Below are 21,245 nucleotides of genomic sequence, written 5' to 3'. Positions count from 1 at the left end.
TCTAATAAGTATCCATGAAGAGAAAAACATTTTGGGTTTTACATTTATCAGAGAGCCATTGCATTTATTTCAGAGAACTCAGCAGACTGAAATAGTCCAGAGTTGCAAGTGTGTACGGAGGAGGACCCACAATGGATGTATCAAATTCTAGCAGTCTACACTCCCAGTTTGGGGAAATAAAAGCCACAGAGTATAGACATTGCAACGACAGCTGCAGGTCTTACCGTTCAGAGAAGACAGGGAACTTGAAAAACCTATGCATTTAATAGAAGTCAACCTGAAATACCCAGTCACCCAACTGGTCTGGCATAGTCTTGGCCCTATACAGTTAATTTTAAAAATTGATTTCATTTGTAACTTTTGCTTAATCTAAGAATCCTAAATTGCTTAGGTTTCAGTTTACTTAAGAATGTCTACCTTAGGGCGCCTGGGTGGCTCAGTCATTAAGCGTCTGCCTTCAGCACAGGTCATGATCCTGGGGTCCTGGGATCGAGCCCCACATCGAGCTGCCTGCTCAGCGGGGAGCCTGCTTCTCCCTCTCCCTCTGCTGCTCTCTCTCTCTCTCTCTCTGTCAAATAAATAAACTAAAGTCTTAAAAAAAAAAAGGATGTGCACCTTAACCCCCTATAGAGTTGACACTGCTTCACATTCTGAATCGGATTGTAGTCTCAAAGCCAAGATGCTTTCCTGGCCTGGATCTCCCATATCTTTCTGCTCTGATCTCCTTCCGGCCTTACTCTGGTTCACTGCCCTCCATACTGGCCTTCCTGCAGTTCCTGGAGTAGTTCAGGCAAGCTCCCACATCTGGGATTTGGCTTGCAGTTCCCTCTGACTGCTGCTCTGTCCCCAGATATTCCCTGTCACTCCTCTTCCTTCCTCTAGGACTGAATGGACAGCTCACCATCCTTGTACTATGATTCCCTGCACAGCACTTAGCCCTGTTGAAAAGACAACTTACAAATGCACTTCTTTATCTGCTATCACCTGTCTATCCATTGGGATACAGAAACAAAGCAGGAACTTTGTTTCTGTAAGGATAGAAACTTGGTGGTTGTTGTTATCATTTACTTTATGTATGTATGTATGTATGTATTTTGTATTTATTTATTTGTACTACAGTATCCACAGAACATAAAGCTCTCCAATATTTTTTGAATGAATGGATGGGCGTGACTCTGGTATTGGTGTATGTTTAACAGCAATTAAATTGAAAGATGCCAACGTTCATGTCTATATTGAAATGATAGCCCAAACTAAATTCATCAGTGCATCACAGCATTAGGCTGCGTAGTAACTATTTTTTACAAAAACAAAGTGTGCCTTTCACTAGTACCATACATATTTTGTGGGAGGACAGAGACCCAGGATGATGCACTTGCAGTTACTCATAACATAAGCCTGCAGTAACTATTCTTGGATGGGCTTTGCTTATTTGTTTTTGCTTATTTGTTCATCTGATACAAGTTATAAATAAATAATTGAATCCTATATCCCAAGTTATCATTCATATGGTATCTTAACTTTAAGAAGGGAATACAAATATAAGCTGCTCCCAGATATGCCACTTCTATATGCTTTAAAATTTCCAGAGATGAAATTTTTGTGACTTCCTTTAGTGCAGTGGACCTTCAGGTTTAACAGTGTCTACAATCAGAAATTCTTCCAAGTTTCTAACCAAATCCTATTTGAAGTGAAGAGGTCAACATGATGGAAAAGGTCCATTATATCTGACTTCGGGTTAAGGTAGAGCTTGTGAATGAGTCCTAGCTAAATAACATAGTTATGGCTATGAACTAAAGCCAAGAAATCACCATTTATTTCACAGTGAGTCCTAAATGGAAAAAGGATGTCCTTTGTGTAAAATCACCTTGAAAAGAGAAAGCACTAAGGAAAAAGGATTGCTATGAGGTAAAAGGGTTTCCATCAGATAGAAAGGAATTAAGAGGGTATTTAAATTATAGCAAGCTAGCCAGCTGGCTCATGCAGTGGAAAAGGGAGGCTGTGGTACCTCTGGGGATCATGGGGATTTCTGGAGTCCTGGCAACAACGTGGAATTTTCTAGAAGGAAAACCTGAAGCGTACCCAGGACTGTTTGGTGAGACAATGGGCATGTTTGGGAGATAACTCTGAAAGAGAAGGTGGAATCAGTCAATCCCTCAGAGAGAGTGAAGCAGCTTCCTGAGCCATGATGGGGACAGGCAAGAGTGTCATCAGCTAAGGGACAGAACTGGAGGAAAGTGCATCTTCTTGCAAGCGGTAAGTTCTGTTGCTAACCAGCCAAATGGTCCCTGCTTCTTCAGAAGAGACTGCACCATCCCCTCCCACATACTGCTTAATGAAGGGCATTTATTTATTTTGTCTCATGGGACAAAAATAAAAATAAGGTACCTAATTTCATTTATGTGATTCTTTTTCATGTGCTTGAAGAATTCATACCTTTCATTTGTAAGCACAAATAAAACCTACTCCTTTATTTATTTATTTTTTTCTCTCAGAGGCGTGATTTCCTGAGTTCAAACAGGCATTTTTGCTGCTCTTCCCTGGAATTTCTCCAACATGCTTATTATATAAGGCATCACTTCTAGGGCCTAAAGCAGAACATAGTTCATTATTAAAATCCTGTGTGATGAACAGTAACAAAGAGGTGATTCCCTCATGCTTCTACTGATTTATACTGCTAGTATGAAGGTTGTTTTTAGAATGCTGATTCATGCTGAATTTGACTTCATGTTGACACACAGTGATATTCACAAAGTCTCAGCACCAGGGCCCTTTTTATTATTTACTCTGATGACAAAGCAAACGTTTTGAAAATCTGCATCAAACAGGAAAATAAAACGAAAAACCTCTGCCTTTATTAGCATTTATTAAATTATTCTTTTAGTACTTTAACAATTCAACTAGATCTCTAATCAAAATAGAACTAGTCCAAATAGCTATGATGCGTTTGTTATTTTTCCCAATAAACGATTTTTTTAATCGCTTTACTGTGAGATTTTCATTAGACTTTTGAAATATCAAAAATAACTTATTGAGACAAACATAAATTGAGGAACTTTGTACTGTTGACCATGAAAATGAAACAGCCAGCTATTTTACCAGCAAAATGGGTTTATTTGGGAATAGTAGAGGGATTGCAATTTGAGACAAGCAAGCTATAGTGAACCACAGGCAAGTCCAGAGAACAAAGGAGAGGAACACCTAGTTCATAGAGGAAAAGGGGCTGTTGGGAGGGGCTGTTATAATAAACAAGTGCATTGGAGTAAACTGAGAGTTCAGCGTATAGTGGCTGTTTATTGGCTGAGTTGTGACCTCTCTCACTGTCTGGGATGTTCCTGACAAGGTCCTCTGCTGGGGTAGTAGATACAGGCATCTTCCTACTGGGACTGCAAAGTGTTTCTTCTTGTTGAGTGGTAGGGTGTGAGCGCTCCCCCTACTGGCCTCTGACTTCATTTTAAAAGAGGTTTTCTTATTCAGTTTCACCGCAGGTACAGATCTGCGGGTATGTCGCTGTCCACTTTAAAAGTAAGACAGCCAGTTATCTTACCAGGAAATGAGTTTATTTGGGAATGGCAGAAGATTTGCAAGTCAGGATAAGCAAGCTGTAGCGAAAGCCACAGGCAAGTCCAACAGCAAAGGAGAGGGACATTACTTTATAAAGAAAAAGGAGGAAGTTGAGAATTGTTTTGAACAAGTCTACCGGAGGGTCCAGGGTGATGACAGGTTTTCATGGGCTGAGTTGCCAGGCAAGGAGGAAATGTTCCTTGCTTCTGTTGGAGTGGTAAAGCTGCATTGGTCTTGCCAGGTGGCGCATCTCTTCCTGTGGAGGTCTGTAACTGACTGAGAATGGTAGTGAGCGAGGGCTCCCCCTTCTGGCCTCCTGACTCTCATTTTAAGTGAGATTTTTGTGTATTAATTTTCACACTGCAAAATACCTGGTCAGTAGTCTTCAAAATTGTTGAGATCATGAACAGCAAAAAAAGACTAGGAAACTATCAAAGATCAGAGGGGTCCAGCGAAACAGGACAACTAAATTCAATGTGGTATCCTGGATTGGATCCCCAAAGGGAGTAAGATATTGGTGGAAACACTGGCGATATTTAAATAAACTCTTTACTTTAGCTGATAGTATCTTACCAATGTTAATTTCTTAGTTTTGAAAAATGTACCATGGTTATTTAGAATGTTAATATTCGGGGTAGCTGGGTAAATTCTATTTAGGAACTCTCTGCACCATTTTAGCAAGTATTTTATGAATCTAACATTCTTCTAAAATAAGAAACTAATAATTTAAGGGCCTCTGCTTGGTAAACAGTCCATTAAATCAAGTCTTCAACAATAATTTTTATCTTTATGTGGTTGCTTCTTTTAGTGTAATAGCAAATGGATAATATATTAATGAAAATACCCACTCTTTTTTCTTTATTATCCATTATCAGATTTATTCCATAGTAATACTGAATGCCAAAGTGGAAACACTTATGCTTTCCAACTTATATTTAACTCATTTTGACATTTTAATAGAAAATTACTGTAGTCACACAAAAGGGGTATTACAGTCAGTGAGTGTGTTTCTGTATTTCCATGAATATTACAAGGCTTCATTTGACATCATCATGGTTCCTAAGCTATGAGCAATGAAGTGCTAAGTGTATAGGGGAAAGCATTCTTCTGTAGGAACAAACAAAAACCGTATTGCCAGGGATCTGGTCTCAATACCATTCAAAGAGAGTCTTCCTACTTCAACTAGGATTCTAAATCCACTAATAAAAAGGAGATAAATATTGAAAACCTATATGCATCCCACTTTGCAAATGATACTTTATCTGCTCCAATCCCTCAAATTTCTATTCCCATTCATGTAACTTGTTTTCACTTAATATTACTACTACTACAACTATATCCACTACCAACCACCACCATTTCTGCTAATAATAACAAAATCTAAAAGTATCTGTCTTGGTCAGCTTGGGCTGCCATGACAAAATACCATAGGTTAAGTAACTTAAACAACAGACACTTATTTTCTCATAGTTTCAGAGGTTAGAAGTCCAAAATCAAGATGCCAGCATGGTCAGGTTCTTGGGAGAGCTGTCTTCCCGTCTTGCAGATGGCCACCAGCTCACTGTGTGCTCACATGACTTCTTTTGTGTGTGTGGGAGCACAGGGAAAGAGAGAACAAACTCTGGGATTTCTTCTTACAAGAGCACTTATCCCATCCTGAGGCCCCACCCTCATTACCTCATCTAAACCTAATTACATTCCAGAGGCCCCATCTCCAATACCATCACATTGGGGGGTGAGGAATCCAACATGAGAGTTTAGGAGGGGCACAATTTAATCCATAGCCGTGTTCAAAACGCAAGAGTTTCAGAAAACAGTGTGAGGACTATGCTTCAAATACATATTCTAGATACTTTCTGTGAGCTATCTTATTAAATCCTCAAATAGCAACTTCATGAGGTATATTGATGTGAATTTATAGAAAAAGAAGTTAGGTCTTAGAGAAGTTAAAATAACTTCTGCAAGACAAGGCATTTAAAACATGGCAGACTGTGCACTGAAAATCAAGATGTTCCGGCTAAAAAACTATATTCTGTATTCGTAGGCATTACAATAGAATACGCTGAATTCCAGTACAAATGTGTGGGATTTATACTAATGACTGAATGAAATGATTCATCCTGGGCAAAAATTAATTCACACTGCTTTGTGGAAGGAGTAATTTTAGAAAGAAAGTAAACTGATGCATTTTTTTCTGTGTTTTTCAGCTGTATATTAATAAATGTAAATAGCCATATTGGTTAAGAATATCCATTGTGAAATTAACAGGAACTCACTTGTATTCAACAGAGTATTTAGACAGTTTGTTTGTCCATAGTATATATAACATAATTCCCATAATTATTGGAATTATTTGAAACCTTTAGAAATACGATTTTCACAATATAAGTAAATATCCATAATGGCTATGGATGTGCTGAACAAAGAGTATTTTATCCTCTAAGAGTATTCTGTCTGTTTTGCATTGTACTACTGTCATGATTCCTCTGTAGTTACAAAGCCATGAGCTTTGTATATTTTATTTCTATTCACTGTCACAACAATCCTATGATATAGGCATTATTTTCCACAAGCTAAGAGAAGGATCCATGCTCAGAGGGTTCAGTGACTTGCCCAGAGTGACATGGTTCTAGCAAGGGACAGAGCTGGAATTCCGAGTCCAGTCTTCCTCGTTCCACAGTCCAAGTTTCAGAGATCATCAATATATTTATTTTTATTTTTTAAAATTCTTATATGGTGCTCTAATTGTTCTGGCTACAGAATAGTTGCATCTGAATTTTGTTAGAATTGTCATTAGTAAAAAAAAAAAAAAAAAGGGTCCTTACATATGATTTTGTCATGTGTGGCCAATTGCACCTACTTTGTAATTTAAAGGAGCTTGAGAGAGGAGCTGACTGTGTGAAGAACCTACTGTGCACTAGGATGTGGGCCCATCTTGATGACTCTTCCCTCTGTCCAATGAGGTACCCTTCTCCATGAGACATTCAATAATTTGTCTAAGGTTGCACAGCTAGTAAATGGCAAAGCCATGATGTAAACCCAGATGTTGGGTGAGGTCATTGTGAGGAGACCACCATCAGTTGACTGAGAGCTGGACCTCACCCTCCCCCATCCTTGGAAGGTACCTTCCACCCACGCGGCCTGTAGGCAGAGCTGTTTCAAGCACACGGTCTGGAGAGAGCAGTGTGTTGTTGAGATCATCTGGACTGAATGTGACTGAACCCCGTTAAGGCTTCGCTATGAACTTTTAAGATTTCGCGGGGGCTGGGGGTGTGTGAGATGCACGTGTCTTGTGGCTTCCCAAGACAAGTCTTGTGTGTGAGTTCCCTTGCTCATTAAACTCGCCACCTACCGACCTGGGGTGGCCTGCCTCACTCTTGGGTATCTCCTTGCCCTCTGTGTAAAGGGGCCAGTTTCAGATTTCACCCAGGGAACTCCCAAATTTGCAAACTAACACAAAGCTTTATTCATTTTCCACTGTACCAAACTTCCTTTTCTTATATGTTTGCATTTTCAAAATTTATTATCTTATATTTACTTAAAATATAAATACCTTTTTAAAGTTTAAAAAGCAGAATCTATAACACTAAATAAACCCATGTAGAATTGAGTTAAAGCCAAACAAACCATATGCTGATATTATATCATAATCAGTATTCACATGTGTTTTTAATAATATTTTACTGTGGGAGTGGAGATCAGTAAGGAGCCAACAAGTAAATAACTAACTAGAACACAATGTGCTAAACACAAATGTGTAGGAAGAACACCAGCAGACCTGAAGGGGTAATTTAACACCTTATTTCCAGGTGTGTGGTTAGAAATCGTATCACGGAGGAGGTGCATCTCAATCCAGGTAGAGAAGGAGAGACACACAGACGTGAGCCAGAGCATCTTTCAGATGCTTTTCGAAGCTAATAAGAAGCTAAGAAAGGCATCAAGTGTAAAGTGAAAGTTTGTGCATTGTTATTCTGTTTATTCTGTTTTTTTTTTTTAATTAGAAGTCTTCTTTTTTTTATTTATTTATTTATTTTTTTAAAGATTTTATTTATTTATTTGAGACAGAGAGAATGAGAGAGAGAGCACATGAGAGGGGGGAGGGTCAGAGGGAGAAGCAGGCTCCCTGCCGAGCAGGGAGCCCGATGCGGGACTCGATCCAGGGACTCCAGGATCATGACCTGAGCCGAAGGCAGTCGCTTAACCAACTGAGCCACCCAGGCGCCCCTGTTTATTCTGTTTTTATGAGAGGTCTTCTACGTAATTATCCGAAGAGTGCCTTTTAACATGGGAAACACTGTCTTCTAATGAGTAATGAACAATGAACACTCCAAAGAAATTATATAATCTGGCCAGTATTAAAGGAAAGAAGGAAGGAAAGAAGAAAGAAAGGAAGGAAAAGAAAGAAAAGAAAGAAAAAAGAAAAGAAAGAAAGAAAAGAAAGGAAAGAGAAGAAAGAAGAGAAGAAAAGAAAGAGGGAGGAAGAAAGGAAGGAAGAAACAAAGTAGAGCAACTTTGCAGTTTGAATAAAGAAATAGAAGAGAAATACAACGATCAAGGTCTCTGAGTTTTCCCTCAGTGCATTTGTTTATGGCTACAGAGAATGTATACTCTAGCAAAACTGCTAAATGTTGAAATTTAAAATTGTGGCCAATTTGCATTTCTAAACCTCTCCAATTACTGAAAGGAAACTCATTTTATTACTTTTCCTTAAACGTACTTGGGGAGGGAGGGTGACAAAGTGGGGGCATCAGGTGACAAGCTGAAGGTCCGATATTAATTAGTCCTATGAAACAAGGACAGAGTCCAGGAATGATGGTGTGTGGGGGCGGGTGGAATTAGGGGTCCTGCTTCTTTACAAAGGTGAAGAGATGTGTGTTCAGACAGAGGTGTATTCAAATCCTGACACAGTCACTGTCTTTATCCTAAAATGGAGATAAACTACCCCATGTTGTAGGTATGAGGATAAAATGTGTATATAAATATTTAGATGTATTACATATAAATAAGCATTTAACAAATGCTAGTTACTGTAAAGTATAAAAGGGTAAGGCAGATATTTCCATTATAAAAACACCTATCTTCCTGCTTTCTAAATTAATATATGAGCATTTGTCTTTTAAAGTAAATTAATCCTACAAGATAATTTTTAAATGTGATGATTTTTGAAAGATAGAAAATTGAGCATTATGAAAGTGCTTGATCTTATAAATCGTAACTGCATTATCATGGAAAACAGAGAAGCGCCCTGTCACTGGCATGCTGAGATAAATATTTTATATGGTATTGACACCAGGTGATTTAATTAGATTAAAGACCACTGAAGCCAGCACATTGAAAGCCTCATAACATAACATCTTTTCACAAAATGTCACTTTTATATTAAATATTGTGTTTTTTAAATTTTTTATTGTTATGTTAATCACCATACATTACATCATTAGTTTTTGATGTAGTGTTCCATGATTCATTGTTTGTGCATGACACCCAGTGCTCCATGCAGAACGTGCCCTCTTTAATACCCATCACCAGGATAACCCATCCCCCCACCCCCCTCCCCTCTAGAACCCTCAGTTTGTTTTTCAGAGTCCATCGTCTCTCATGGTTCGTCTCCCCCTCTGATTTCCCCCCCTTCATTCTTCCCCTCCTGCTATCTTCTTCTTCTTTTTTTTCTTAACATATAATGTATTATTTGTTTCAGAGGTACAGATCTGTGATTCAACAGTCTTGCACACTTCACAGCGCTCACCATAGCACATACCCTCCCCAGTGTCTATCACCCAGTCACCCCATCCCTCCCACCCCAACACCCACTCCAGCAACCCTCAGTTTGTTTCCTGAGATTAAGAATTCCTCATATCAGTGAGGTCATATGATACATGTCTTTCTCTGATTGACTTATTTCGCTCAGCATAACACCCTCCAGTTCCATCCACATCATTGCAAAGGGCAAGATTTCATTCCTTTTGATGGCTGCATAATATTCCACTGTATATATATACCACATCTTCTTTATCCATTCATCTGTCGATGGACATCTTGGCTCTTTCCACAGTTTGGCTATTGTGGACATTGCTGCTATAAACATCGGGGTGCACGTACCCCTTCGGATCCCTACATTTGTAGCTTTGGGGTAAATACCCAGTAGTGCAATTGCTGGATCATATGGTAGCTCTATCTTCAACTTTTTGAGGAACCTCCATACTGTTTTCCAGAGTGGTTGCACCAGCTTGCATTCCCACCAACAGTGTAAGAGGGTTCCCCTTTCTCCGCAACACCGCCAACATCTGTCATTTCCTGACCTGTTAATTTTAGCCATTCTGACTGGTGTAAGGTGGTATCTCATTGAGGTTTTGATTTGGATTTCCCTGATGACGAGCGATGTTGAGCACTTTTTCATGTGTCTGTTGGCTATTTGGATGTCTTCTTTGGAAAAATGTCTGTTCATGTCTTCTGCCCATTTCTTGATTGGATTATTTGTTCTTTGGGTGTTGAGTTTGATAAGTTCTTTATAGATTTTGGATACTAGCCCTTTATCTGATATGTCATTTGCAAATATCTTCTCCCATTCTGTTGGTTGTCTTTGGTTTTGTTGACTGTTTCTTTTGCTTTGCAAAAGCTTTTTATCTTGATGAAGTCCCAAGAGTTCATTTTTGCCCTTGCTTCCCTTGCCTTTGGCGATGTTTCGAGGAAGAAGTTGCTGCGGCTGAGGTCAAAGAGGTTGCTGCCTGTGTTCTCCTTTAGGATTTTGATGGACTCCTGTCTCACATTTAGGTCTTTCAACCATTTTGAGTCTATTTTTGTGTGTAGTGTAAGGAAATGGTCCAGTTTCATTCTTCTATATGTGGCTGTCCAATTTTCCCAACACCATTTGTTGAAGAGACTGTCTTTTTCCCATTGAACATTCTTTTCTGCTTTGTCAAAGATTAGTTGACCGTAGAGTTGAGGGTCCATTTCTGGGCTCTCTATTCTGTTCCATTGATCTATGTGTCTGTTTTTGTGCCAGTACCATACTGCCTTGATGATGACAGTTTTGTAATAGAGCTGGAAGTCCAGAATTGTGATGCTTCCAGCTTTGCTTTTCTTTTTCAACATTCCTCTGGCTATGCGGGGTCTTTTCTGGTTCCATACAAATTTTAGGATTATTTGTTCCATTTCTTTGAAAAAAGTGGATGGTATTTTGATGGGGATTGCATTGAATGTGTAGATTGCTCTAGGTAGCATTGACATCGTCACAATATTTGTTCTTCCAATCCATGAGCATGGAACGTTTTTCCATTTCTTTGTGTCTTCCTCAATTTCTTTCATGAGTATTTTATAGTTTTCTGAGTACAGATCCTTTGCCTCTTTGGGTAGATTTATTCCTAGGTATCTTATGGTTTGAGGTGCAATTGTAACTGGGATCGACTCCTTAATTTCTCTTTCTTCTGTCTTGTTGTTGGTGTATAGGAATGCCACTGATTTCTATGCATTGATTTTATATCCTGCCACTTTACTGAATTCCTGTATGAGTTCTAGCAGTTTTGGGGTGGAGTCTTTTGGGTTTTCCACATAAAGTATCATATCATCTGCAAAGAGTGAGAGTTTGACTTCTTCTTTGCCGATTTGGATGCCTTTTATTTCTTTTTGTTGTCTGATTGGTGTGACTAGGACTTCTAATACTATGTTGAATAGCAGTGGTGATAGTGGACATCCCTGCCACATTCCTGACCTTAGAGGGAAAGCTCTCAGTTTTTCCCCATTGAGAATGATATTTGCTGTAGGTTTTTCATTGATGGCTTTTATGATATTGAGGTATGTACCCTCTATCCCTATACTCTGAAGAGTTTTGATCAAGAAAGGATGCTGTACTTTGTCAAATGCTTTTTCTGCATATGTTGAGAGGATCATATGATTCTTGTTCTTTCTTTTGTTAATGTATTGTATCACATTGATTGATTTGCGGATGTTGAACCAACCTTGCAGCCCAGGGATAAATCCCATGCTGAATAATCCTTTTAATGTACTCTTGGATCCTATTGGCTAGTATTTTGGTGAGAATTTTTGCATCCATGTTCATCAAGGATATTGGTCTGTAATTCTCCTTTTTGATGGGGTCTTTGTCTGGTTTGGTGATCAAGGTAATGGTGGCCTCATAAAACGAGTTTGGAAGTTTTCCTTCCATTTCTATTTTTTGGAACAGTTTCAGAAGAGTAGGTATTAATTCTTCTTTAAATGTTTGGTAGAATTCCCCTGGGAAGCCGTCTGGCCCTGGGCTTTGGTTTGTTGAGAGATTTTTGATGACTGCTTCAATTTCCTTAATGGTTATAGGTCTGTTCAGGTTTTCTATTTCTTCCTGGTTCAGTTTTGGTAGTTGATACATCTCTAGGAATGCATCCATTTCTTCCAGGTTATCTAATTTCCTGGCATAGAGTTGCTCATAATATGTTCTTATAATTGTTTGTATTTTTTGGTGTTGGTTGTGATCTCTCCTCTTTCCTTCATGATTTTGTTGATTTGGGTCCTTTCTCTTTTCTTACTGATAAGTCTGGCCAGGGGTTTATCAATCTTGTTAATTCTTTCAAAGAACCAGCTCCTAGTTTCGTTGATCTGTTCTACTGTTCTTTTGGTTTCTATTTCATTGATTTCTGCTCTGATCTTTATTATTTCTCTTCTCCTGCTGGGTTTAGGCTTTATTTGCTGTTCTTTCTCCAGCTCCTTTAGGTGTAGGGTTAGGTTGTGTATTTGAGACCTTTCTTGTTTCTTGAGAAAGGCTTGTATTGCTATATACTTTCCTCTTAGGACTGCCTTTGCTGCATCCCAAAGATTTTGAACAGTTGTGTTTTCATTTTCATTGGTTTCCATGAATTTCTTTAATTCTTCTTTAATTTCCTGATTGACCCATTCATTCTTTAGTAGAAAATGATAAAAAGAAACAAAAACAGAACAAAACAAAACAAAAAAAACAGAATATGATGAAATATGATCAGGCTAGTGTATAGATCAGTGCCACACACTAGATTTTGTGTGTATTTTGGTCTGTTAGAAGATAGTGCCTCCCAAAATTTTAAAGAAAGAAAAACTTATATTTGTACAAAAATAAGGGTTGATATGGTGAAGGGATGGAATATGACTATAAAGATGAAAATTATAAAAAATTTGATAAAAATAATTGATAAGAAGTTGTTTGAAAAAAGAAAAGAGGATTAAAAAAACGAAAAAAAAAAAGGGAGAGAATGTGATCAGGCAGGAGAGTAGAACAAAACCATACACTAGAGATTTAGGGTATATTTTGATCTGTTCGAAGAAACTATCTCAAAATTTTAAAGAGAGAACAACTTATATATATATGCCAAAAATAATGGTAACTACTATGAAGGGATAGAATATGACTCTAAAAATGAAAAATAAAAATGTTTTTTTAAAGAAGGGATTGATAAGATGTTGGTTGAAAAAGGGAAGAAGAAAAATTAAAAAAAAAAGACAGTTAAAAAAAATTAACTTTGAAAGACTAAAGAATCATGGTAAAAAAGCCATGAATTCTATGTGCAGTATTCCCCTAGCGCTGGAGTTCTGCCGTTCTCACTGATCGGTAAACCTGGTCTTGGCTGGCTGTTCTCGCTGATCTTCTGGGGGAGGGGCCTGTTGCCGTGGTTCCCAAATGTCTTTGCCGGAGGCGGAATTGCCCCGCCCTTGCCGGTCCGGGCTGAGTAATCTGCTCGGGTTTGCTCTCGGGAGCTTTTGTTCCCTGCAAGCTTTCCGTACAGCCTTGTAGGCCGAGAGTGAAAATGGCGGCCTCCCAGTCTCCGCCCCGGAGGAGCCCAGAACTTGGGGCCCACCCCTCAGTGAGCCCCCAGAGAAAAGCCGTCAGTCACTCCCGTCTCCCCGGTCTCCGGCCACACTCCGTGCTCACCCGGCCTGTGACCGCGCCTTTCTATCTGGCACCCGACCCCGGGTGGAGTCTCCAAACCCAGCAGATCCCCGCGGTGCGCTCCCGCACCTCTCCTCCCGGGGGAAGAAGGTGAGTCTCCCTGGATCTGCCGCTTGTTAGGTCCCTGCTGGAGGAGCAGCGGCCCAACTGTGCCGGGGAACACGGTCTATGGCAACCCCGAGCTGAGAGCCCGCGCCTGGGCTCCGTCTCTGCAGCCGGCTTCCCTGCTCCGATACCTGGGAGCTCTGCCACACTCAGGCACCCCCGGTCTTTCTGTGACCCCAAGGGTCCCGAGACCACACTGTCCCGCGAGGGTTCCACCCCCCGCTTAGCCACCGGAGTGACGTCCCTCAGCGGAGCAGACTTCTAAAAGTTCCGATTTTGTGCTCCGTGGCTCTATCACTTGCCAGAAGCGGCCGACGGAGGCCCCTCCCCCGCCACCTATCCTCCCGAATATCGCCTCGGATTCACTTCTCCGCACGTCCTACCTTCCAGAAAGTGGTCGCTTTTCTGTTCAGAGTTGTTGCTATTCTTTTCTTGGATCTCCTGTTGAGTTTGTAGGTGTTCAGAATGGTTTGATCCCTATCCAGCTGAATTCCTGAGACCAGACAAAATCCAGGTCTCCTACTCCTCTGCCGTCTTGCTCCGCCCCCCTTAAATATTGTGTTTTTAAAAGTTTGCTGTAATTTTAATGAATAACCTGGTTAGGACTCAAAAACTTCTCTCTGTAAGTACATTTAAAAAAATTTCTTTCCAATAGATTAATTGAATAGATAAGTTCCTGGCATTACAAGACTCATGTGAAAAGATAGATAATCAGATTCCTTCATTTGCTTTCAGATTTTCAGACGATGCTGGTTGGTTTTCAAGAAGGCTTCTAGTAAAGGACCCCGAAGGCTGGAAAAATTTCCAGATGAAAAGGCAGCATATTTCAGAAACTTTCATAAGGTAAGTCACAGTGTTTGGAATCGCTAGGGAATAAGTGGACCCTTGGCAACAACTCGTGGAGACATTTCTTTTGATACATAAAATATGCAGAGGCAAAAATGCATGACCAGTATAAAATATCCCTGTTCTGATAAAAATGCAAAAGTTATTTTTCTCCTTTATTTTATTCATCTGCTGCAAATGCCAGTGGTACCTATTGCTAGTTTGCGAAATGAGATGACTCATAGTTCAACCACATCATTTCCTAACGTGCTGAGTAGACATTTTGCCTCTGTTCAGGTTAATTGTGCATTTGTTACTTTGATTTAAACTGTGGGCAATATTTAGGAGAGAAAACTTTGGAGGCTGGTGTTAGCCGTGCTCATGACTCTGCTACTGTGCACATAGTTGCTGTTTATAGCTTTAACAAGAAAGGGTCATCAAATACACTGATGTGTAGGATGTGGCAATACATTCTACGAATTTTGATTTATTCTATGAATCAATTTACTAAGGATTAAAAGTACATAGGAAATACCCCTAGAGTGATGTTAAATATGCCACCTAAAGTTGTCTTCAGTGATAAGATCAAAATGCAGTTAAGTGTTTGATAATTATGTAGAGAATTCATGGTCAGAACTCAGAATTGTGAACTGGTTTGTTGATGAAATACCTCAATAAGCTCAGTAAAGAATCTTAATTCCTCACCATTGGTAATATAGAGTAAGTTACCATGAATAATGTAATGATTTTGTGGGGTTTATTTTATGTGATATGTAGTCTAGTTCCTCCTTTTATTAAAAATAGAGTGCTTGCCAGGGATTGGGGGGTGGGAGTGATAAATAGATGTAGTACAGAGGATTTTTAGGACAGTGAAACTATCCTTTACAACACCATCACGGTGGATGTGTGTCATTAGACATTTGTCTAAACTGGTAGAAGGTACAATACCGAGAGTGAACCTTACTGTAAAACATGGACTTTGGGTGATTATCTTGTGTCAAAGTAGATTGATTCATCAGCTGTAACGAACGTCCCACTCTGCTGTGGGATGTGGATAACAGGGGAGGCTGTGCATGTGTGGAGGTCGGGGTATAGGGAAATCTCTGTACCTTCTGCTCAGTTGGGCACTGAACCTAAAACTGCTCTCAAAAATAAAGTTTATTTAAAAAAATAGATTTTTCTACAAAATGTACTAATTCTATTACACAAATACCTAGCAATCATTTATATTATATTTGAGACTCTCTCTGAGGGCTTAGCATTTGAATTTCTTTAAATTTCTTTGAGGTATTCTACATATTAATATAGACTTACTATCAGAGATTCCAAGTTCAGGTTCCTGTCCAGCCACTTAGTAGCTCATGGGAGTTTGGTTTTCTCATTAGTACATGTTATATTTCATGTCTCATTTTTTTTTTTTAATTTTTTTTATTGTTATGTTAATCCCCATACATTACATCATTAGTTTTAGATATAGTGTTCCATGATTCATTGTTTATGCATAACACCCAGTGCTCCATGCAGAACGTGCCCTCCTCAATACCCATCACCAGGCTAACCCATCCTCCCAACCCCCTCCCCTCTAGAACCCTCAGTTTGTTTTTCAGAGTCCATCGTCTCTCATGGTTCTTCTCCCCCTCCGATTTCCCCCCCTTCATTCTTCCCCTCCTGCTACATTCTTCTTCTTCTTTTTTTCTTTCTTAACATATATTGCATTATTTGTTTCAGAGGTACAGATCTGAGATTCAACAGTCCTGCACAATTCACAGCGCTTACCAGAACACATACCCTCCCCAGTGTCCATCACCCAGTCACCCCATCCCTCCCACCCCACCCCCCACTCCAGCAACCCTCAGTTTGTTTCCTGAGATTAAGAATTCCTCATATCAGTGAGGTCATATGATACATGTCTTTCTCTGTTTGACTTATTTCGCTCAGCATAATACCCTCTAGTTCCATCCACGTCGTTGCAAATGGCAAGATCTTATTCCTTTTGATGGCTGCATAATATTCCATTGTATATATATACCACATCTTCTTTATCCATTCATCTGTTGATGGACATCTTGGCTCTTTCCACAGTTTGGCTATTGTGGACATTGCTGCTATAAACATCGGGGTGCACGTAGCCTTTCGGGTCCCTACTTTTGTATCTTTGGGGTAAATACCCAGTAGTGCAATTGCTGGATCATATGGTAGCTCTATTTTCAACTTTTTGAGGAACCTCCATACTGTTTTCCAGAGTGGCTGCACCAGCTTGCATTCCCACCAACAGTGTAGGAGGGTTCCCCTTTCTCCGCATCCCCGCCAACATCTGTCATTTCCTGACTTGTTAATTTTAGCCATTCTGACTGGTGTGAGGTGGTATCTCATTGAGGTTTTGATTTGGATTTCCCTGATGCCGAGCGATATTGAACACTTTTTCATGTGTCTGTTGGCCATTTGGATGTCTTCTTTGGAGAAATGTCTGTTCATGTCTTCTGCCCATTTCTTGATTGGATTATTTGTTCTTTTGGTGTTGAGTTTGATGAGTTCTTTATAGATTTTGGATACTAGCCCTTTATCTGATATGTCATTTGCAAATATCTTCTCCCATTCTGTCAGTTGTCTTTTGGTTTTGTTGACTGTTTCCTTTGCTTTGCAAAAGCTTTTTATCTTGATGAAGTCCCAATAGTTCATTTTTGCCCTTGCTTCCCTTGCCTTTGGCGATGTTTCTAGGAAGAAGTTGCTGCGGCTGAGGTCGAAGAGGTTGCTGCCTGTGTTCTCCTTTAGGATTTTGATGGACTCCTGTCTCACATTGAGGTCTTTCAACCATTTGGAGTCTATTTTTGTGTGTGGTGTAAGGAAATGGTCCAGTTTCATTCTTCTGCATGTGGCTGTCCAATTTTCCCAACACCATTTGTTGAAGAGACTGTCTTTTTTCCATTGGACATTCTTTCCTGCTTTGTCGAAGATTAGTTGACCATAGAGTTGAGGGTCCATTTCTGGGCTCTCTATTCTGTTCCATTGATCTATGTGCCTGTTTTTGTGCCAGTACCATACTGTCTTGATGATGACAGCTTTGTAGTAGAGCTGGAAGTCTGGAATTGTGATGCCGCCAGCTTTGCTTTTCTTTTTCAACATTCCTCTGGCTATGCGGGGTCTTTTCTGGTTCCATACAAATTTTAGGATTATTTGTTCCATTTCTTTGAAGAAAGTGGATGGTATTTTGATGGGGATTGCATTGAATGTGTAGATTGCTCTAGGTAGGATTGACATCTTCACAATATTTGTTCTTCCAATCCATGAGCATGGAACGTTTTTCCATTTCTTTGTGTCTTCCTCAATTTCTTTCATGAGTATTTTATAGTTTTCTGAGTACAGATCCTTTGCCTCTTTGGTTAGATTTATTCCTAGGTATCTTATGGTTTTGGGTGCAATTGTAAATGGGATCGACTCCTTAATTTCTCTTTCTTCTGACTTGTTGTTGGTGTATAGGAATGCCACTGACTTCTGTGCATTGATTTTATATCCTGCCACTTGACTGAATTCCTGTATGAGTTCTAGCAGTTTTGGGGTGGAGTCTTTGGGATTTTCCACATAAAGTATCATATCATCTGCAAAGAGTGAGAGTTTGACTTCTTCTTTGCCAATTTGGATGCCTTTGATTTCTTTTTGTTGTCTGATTGCTGTGGCTAGGACTTCCAATACTATGTTGAATAGCAGTGGTGATAGTGGACATCCCTGCCGCGTTCCTGACCTTAGGGGGAAAGCTCTCAGTTTTTCCCCATTGAGAATGATATTCGCTGTAGGTTTTTCATAGATGGCTTTTATGATATTGAGGTATGTACCCTCTATCCCTATACTCTGAAGAGTTTTGATCAAGAAAGGATGCTGTACTTTGTCAAATGCTTTTTCTGCATCTATTGAGAGGATCATGTGATTCTTGTTTTTTCTTTTGTTAATGTACTGTATCACGTTGATTGATTTGCGGATGTTGAACCAACCTTGCAGCCCAGGGATAAATCCGACTTGGTCGTGGTGAATAATCCTTTTAATGTACTGTTGGATCCTATTGGCTAGTATTTTGGTGAGAATTTTTGCATCCATGTTCATCAGGGATATTGGTCTGTAATTCTCCTTTTTGATGGGGTCTTTGTCTGGTTTTGGGATCAAGGTAATGCTGGCCTCATAAAATGAGTTTGGAAGTTTTCCTTCCATTTCTATTTTTTGGAACAGTTTCAGAAGGATAGGTATTAATTCTTCTTGAAATGTTTGGTAGAATTCCCCTGGGAAGCCATCTGGCCCTGGGCTTTTGTGTTTTGGGAGATTTTTAATGACTGCTTCTATTTCCTTAGTGGTTATAGGTCTGTTCAGGTGTTCTATTTCTTCCTGGTTCAGTTTTGGTAGTTGATACCTCTCTAGGAATGCATCCATTACTTCCAGGTTATCTAATTTGTTGGCATAGAGTTGCTCATAATATGTTCTTATAATTGTTTGTATTTCCTTGGTGTTGGTTGTGATTTCTCCTCTTTCATTCATGATTTTGTTGATTTGGGTCATTTCTCTTTTCTTTTTGATAAGTCTGGCCAGGGGCTTATCAATCTTGTTAATTCTTTCAAAGAACCAGCTCCTAGTTTCGTTGATCTGTTCTACTGTTCTTTTGGTTTCTATTTCATTGATTTCTGCTCTGATCTTTATTATTTCTCTTCTCCTGCTGGGTTTAGGCTTTATTTGCTGTTCTTTCTCTAGCTCCTTTAGGTGTAGGGTTAGGTTGTGTACTTGAGACCTTTCTTGTTTCTTGAGAAAGGCTTGTATTGCTATATACTTTCCTCTTAGGACTGCCTTTGCTGCATCCCAAAGATTTTGAATAGTTGTGTTTTCATTTTCATTGGTTTCCATGAATTTTTTTAATTCTTCTTTAATTTCCTGGTTGACCCATTCATTCTTCAGTAGGATGCTCTTTAGCCTCCATGTATTTGAGTTCTTTCTGACTTTCCTCTTGTGATTGAGTTCTAGTTTCAAAGCATTGTGGTCTGAAAATAGGCAGGGGATGATCCCAATCTTCTGGTACCGGTTGAGACCTGATTTATGACCTAGGATGTGATCTATTCTGGAGAATGTTCCATGGGCACTAGAGAAGAATGTGTATTCTCTTGCTTTGGGATGGAATGTTCTGAATATGTCTGTGAAGTCCATTTGGTCCAGTGTGTCATTTAAAGTCTTTATTTCCTTGTTGATCTTTTGCTTAGACGATCTGTCCATTTCAGTGAGGGGGGTGTTAAAGTCCCCCACTATCATTGTATTGTTGTCGATGTGTTTCTTTGCTTTTGTTATTAATTGCCTTATATAATTGGCTGCTCCCATGTTAGGGGCATAGATATTTACAATTGTTAGATCTTCTTGTTGGATAGACCCTTTAAGTATGATATAGTGTCCTTCCTCATCTCTTATTACAGTCTTTGGTTTAAAATCTAATTTGTCTGATATAAGGATTGCCACCCCAGCTTTCTTTTGGTGTCCATTAGCATGGTAAATGGTTTTCCACCCCCTCACTTTCAATCTGGGGGTGTCTTTGGGTCTAAAATGAGTCTCTTGCAGACAGCATATCGATGGGTCTTGTTTTTTAATCCAATCTGATAGCCTGTGTCTTTTGATTGGGGCATTTAGCCCATTTACATTCAGGGTAACTATTGAAAGATAGGAGTTCAGTGCCATTGTATTGCCTGTAAAGTGACTGTTACTGTATATTGTTTGTGTTCCTTTCTGGTCTATGTTGCTTTTAGGCTCTCTCTTTGCTTAGAGGACCCCTTTCAATATTTGTTGTAGGGCTGGTTTCGTGTTTGCAAATTCCTTTAGTTTTTGTTTGTCCTGGAAGCTTTTTATCTCTCCTTCAATTTTCAATGACAGCCTAGCTGGATATAGTATTCTTGGCTGCATATTTTTCTCATTTAGTGCTCTGAATATGTCCTGCCAGTCCTTTCTGGCCTGCCAGGTCTCTGTGGATAAGTCTGTTGCCAATCTAATGTTTCTACCATTGTAGGTTACATATCTCTTCTCCCGAGCTGCTTTCAGGATTTTCTCTTTGTCTCTGAGACTCGTAAGTTTTACTATTAGATGTCGGGGTGTTGACCTATTTTTATTGATTTTGAGAGGGGTTCTCTGTGCTTCCTGGATTTTGATGCCTGTTTCCTTCCCCAAATTAGGGAAGTTCTCTGCTATAATTTGCTCCATTATACCTTCTGCACCTCTCTCTCTTTCTTCTTCTTCTGGGATCCCAATTATTCTAATGTTGTTTCGTCTTATGGTATCGTTTATTTCTCGAATTCTGCCCTCGTGATCCAGTAGTTGTTTATCTCTCTTTTTCTCAGCTTCTTTATTTTCCATCATTTGGTCTTCTATCTCACTGATTCTTTCTTCTGCCTCATTTATCCTAGCAGTTAGTGCCCCCATATTTGATTGCACCTCATTAATAGCCTTTTTGATTTCTACTTGGTTCGATTTTAGTTCTTTTACTTCTCCAGAAAGGGTTTCTCTAATAACTTCCATGTTTTTTTCAAGCCCAGCTAGTATCTTTAAAGTGATGATTCTGAACTCTAGATCTGACATTGTACTAATGTCCGTATTGAGTAGGTCCCTGGCAGTCGGTACTACCTCTTGTTCTTTTTGTTGAGGTGATTTTTTCCGTCTTGTCATTTTGTGCAGAGGAGAATAGATTAATGAGAAAACAAAATGCTAGCAGGGTAACAACGTCCCCAGAAAATATACTCTAAACAAATCAGAAAAGACCTGAAGCAGTGGGAAAAGAAAGGGAAAGAGAGAAAAAAGAAAAGGAAAGAAAAAAAGAAAAAAGAAAAAGATAAAG

The 21,245-nt window shown here is 39.4% G+C and overlaps 1 protein-coding gene across 1 annotated transcript in view; it reads left to right on the top strand.

The window, feature by feature from the left end:
• Positions 1–21,245, top strand: part of DOK6 (docking protein 6) — a 379,051-nt gene that overhangs the window by 99,421 nt on the left and 258,385 nt on the right. The window contains exon 2 of the mRNA XM_036109123.2: positions 14,312–14,419. Coding sequence (XP_035965016.1) covers positions 14,312–14,419 — 108 coding nt within the window. The remainder of the gene's footprint in view (positions 1–14,311; positions 14,420–21,245) is intronic.

This window comes from Halichoerus grypus, chromosome 13 (assembly GCF_964656455.1).
Source record: "Halichoerus grypus chromosome 13, mHalGry1.hap1.1, whole genome shotgun sequence".
Classification (NCBI taxonomy): domain Eukaryota; kingdom Metazoa; phylum Chordata; class Mammalia; order Carnivora; family Phocidae; genus Halichoerus; species Halichoerus grypus.
Note: the sequence above shows the minus strand (reverse complement) of the source record. Positions and strands in the feature narration are given on the sequence as shown.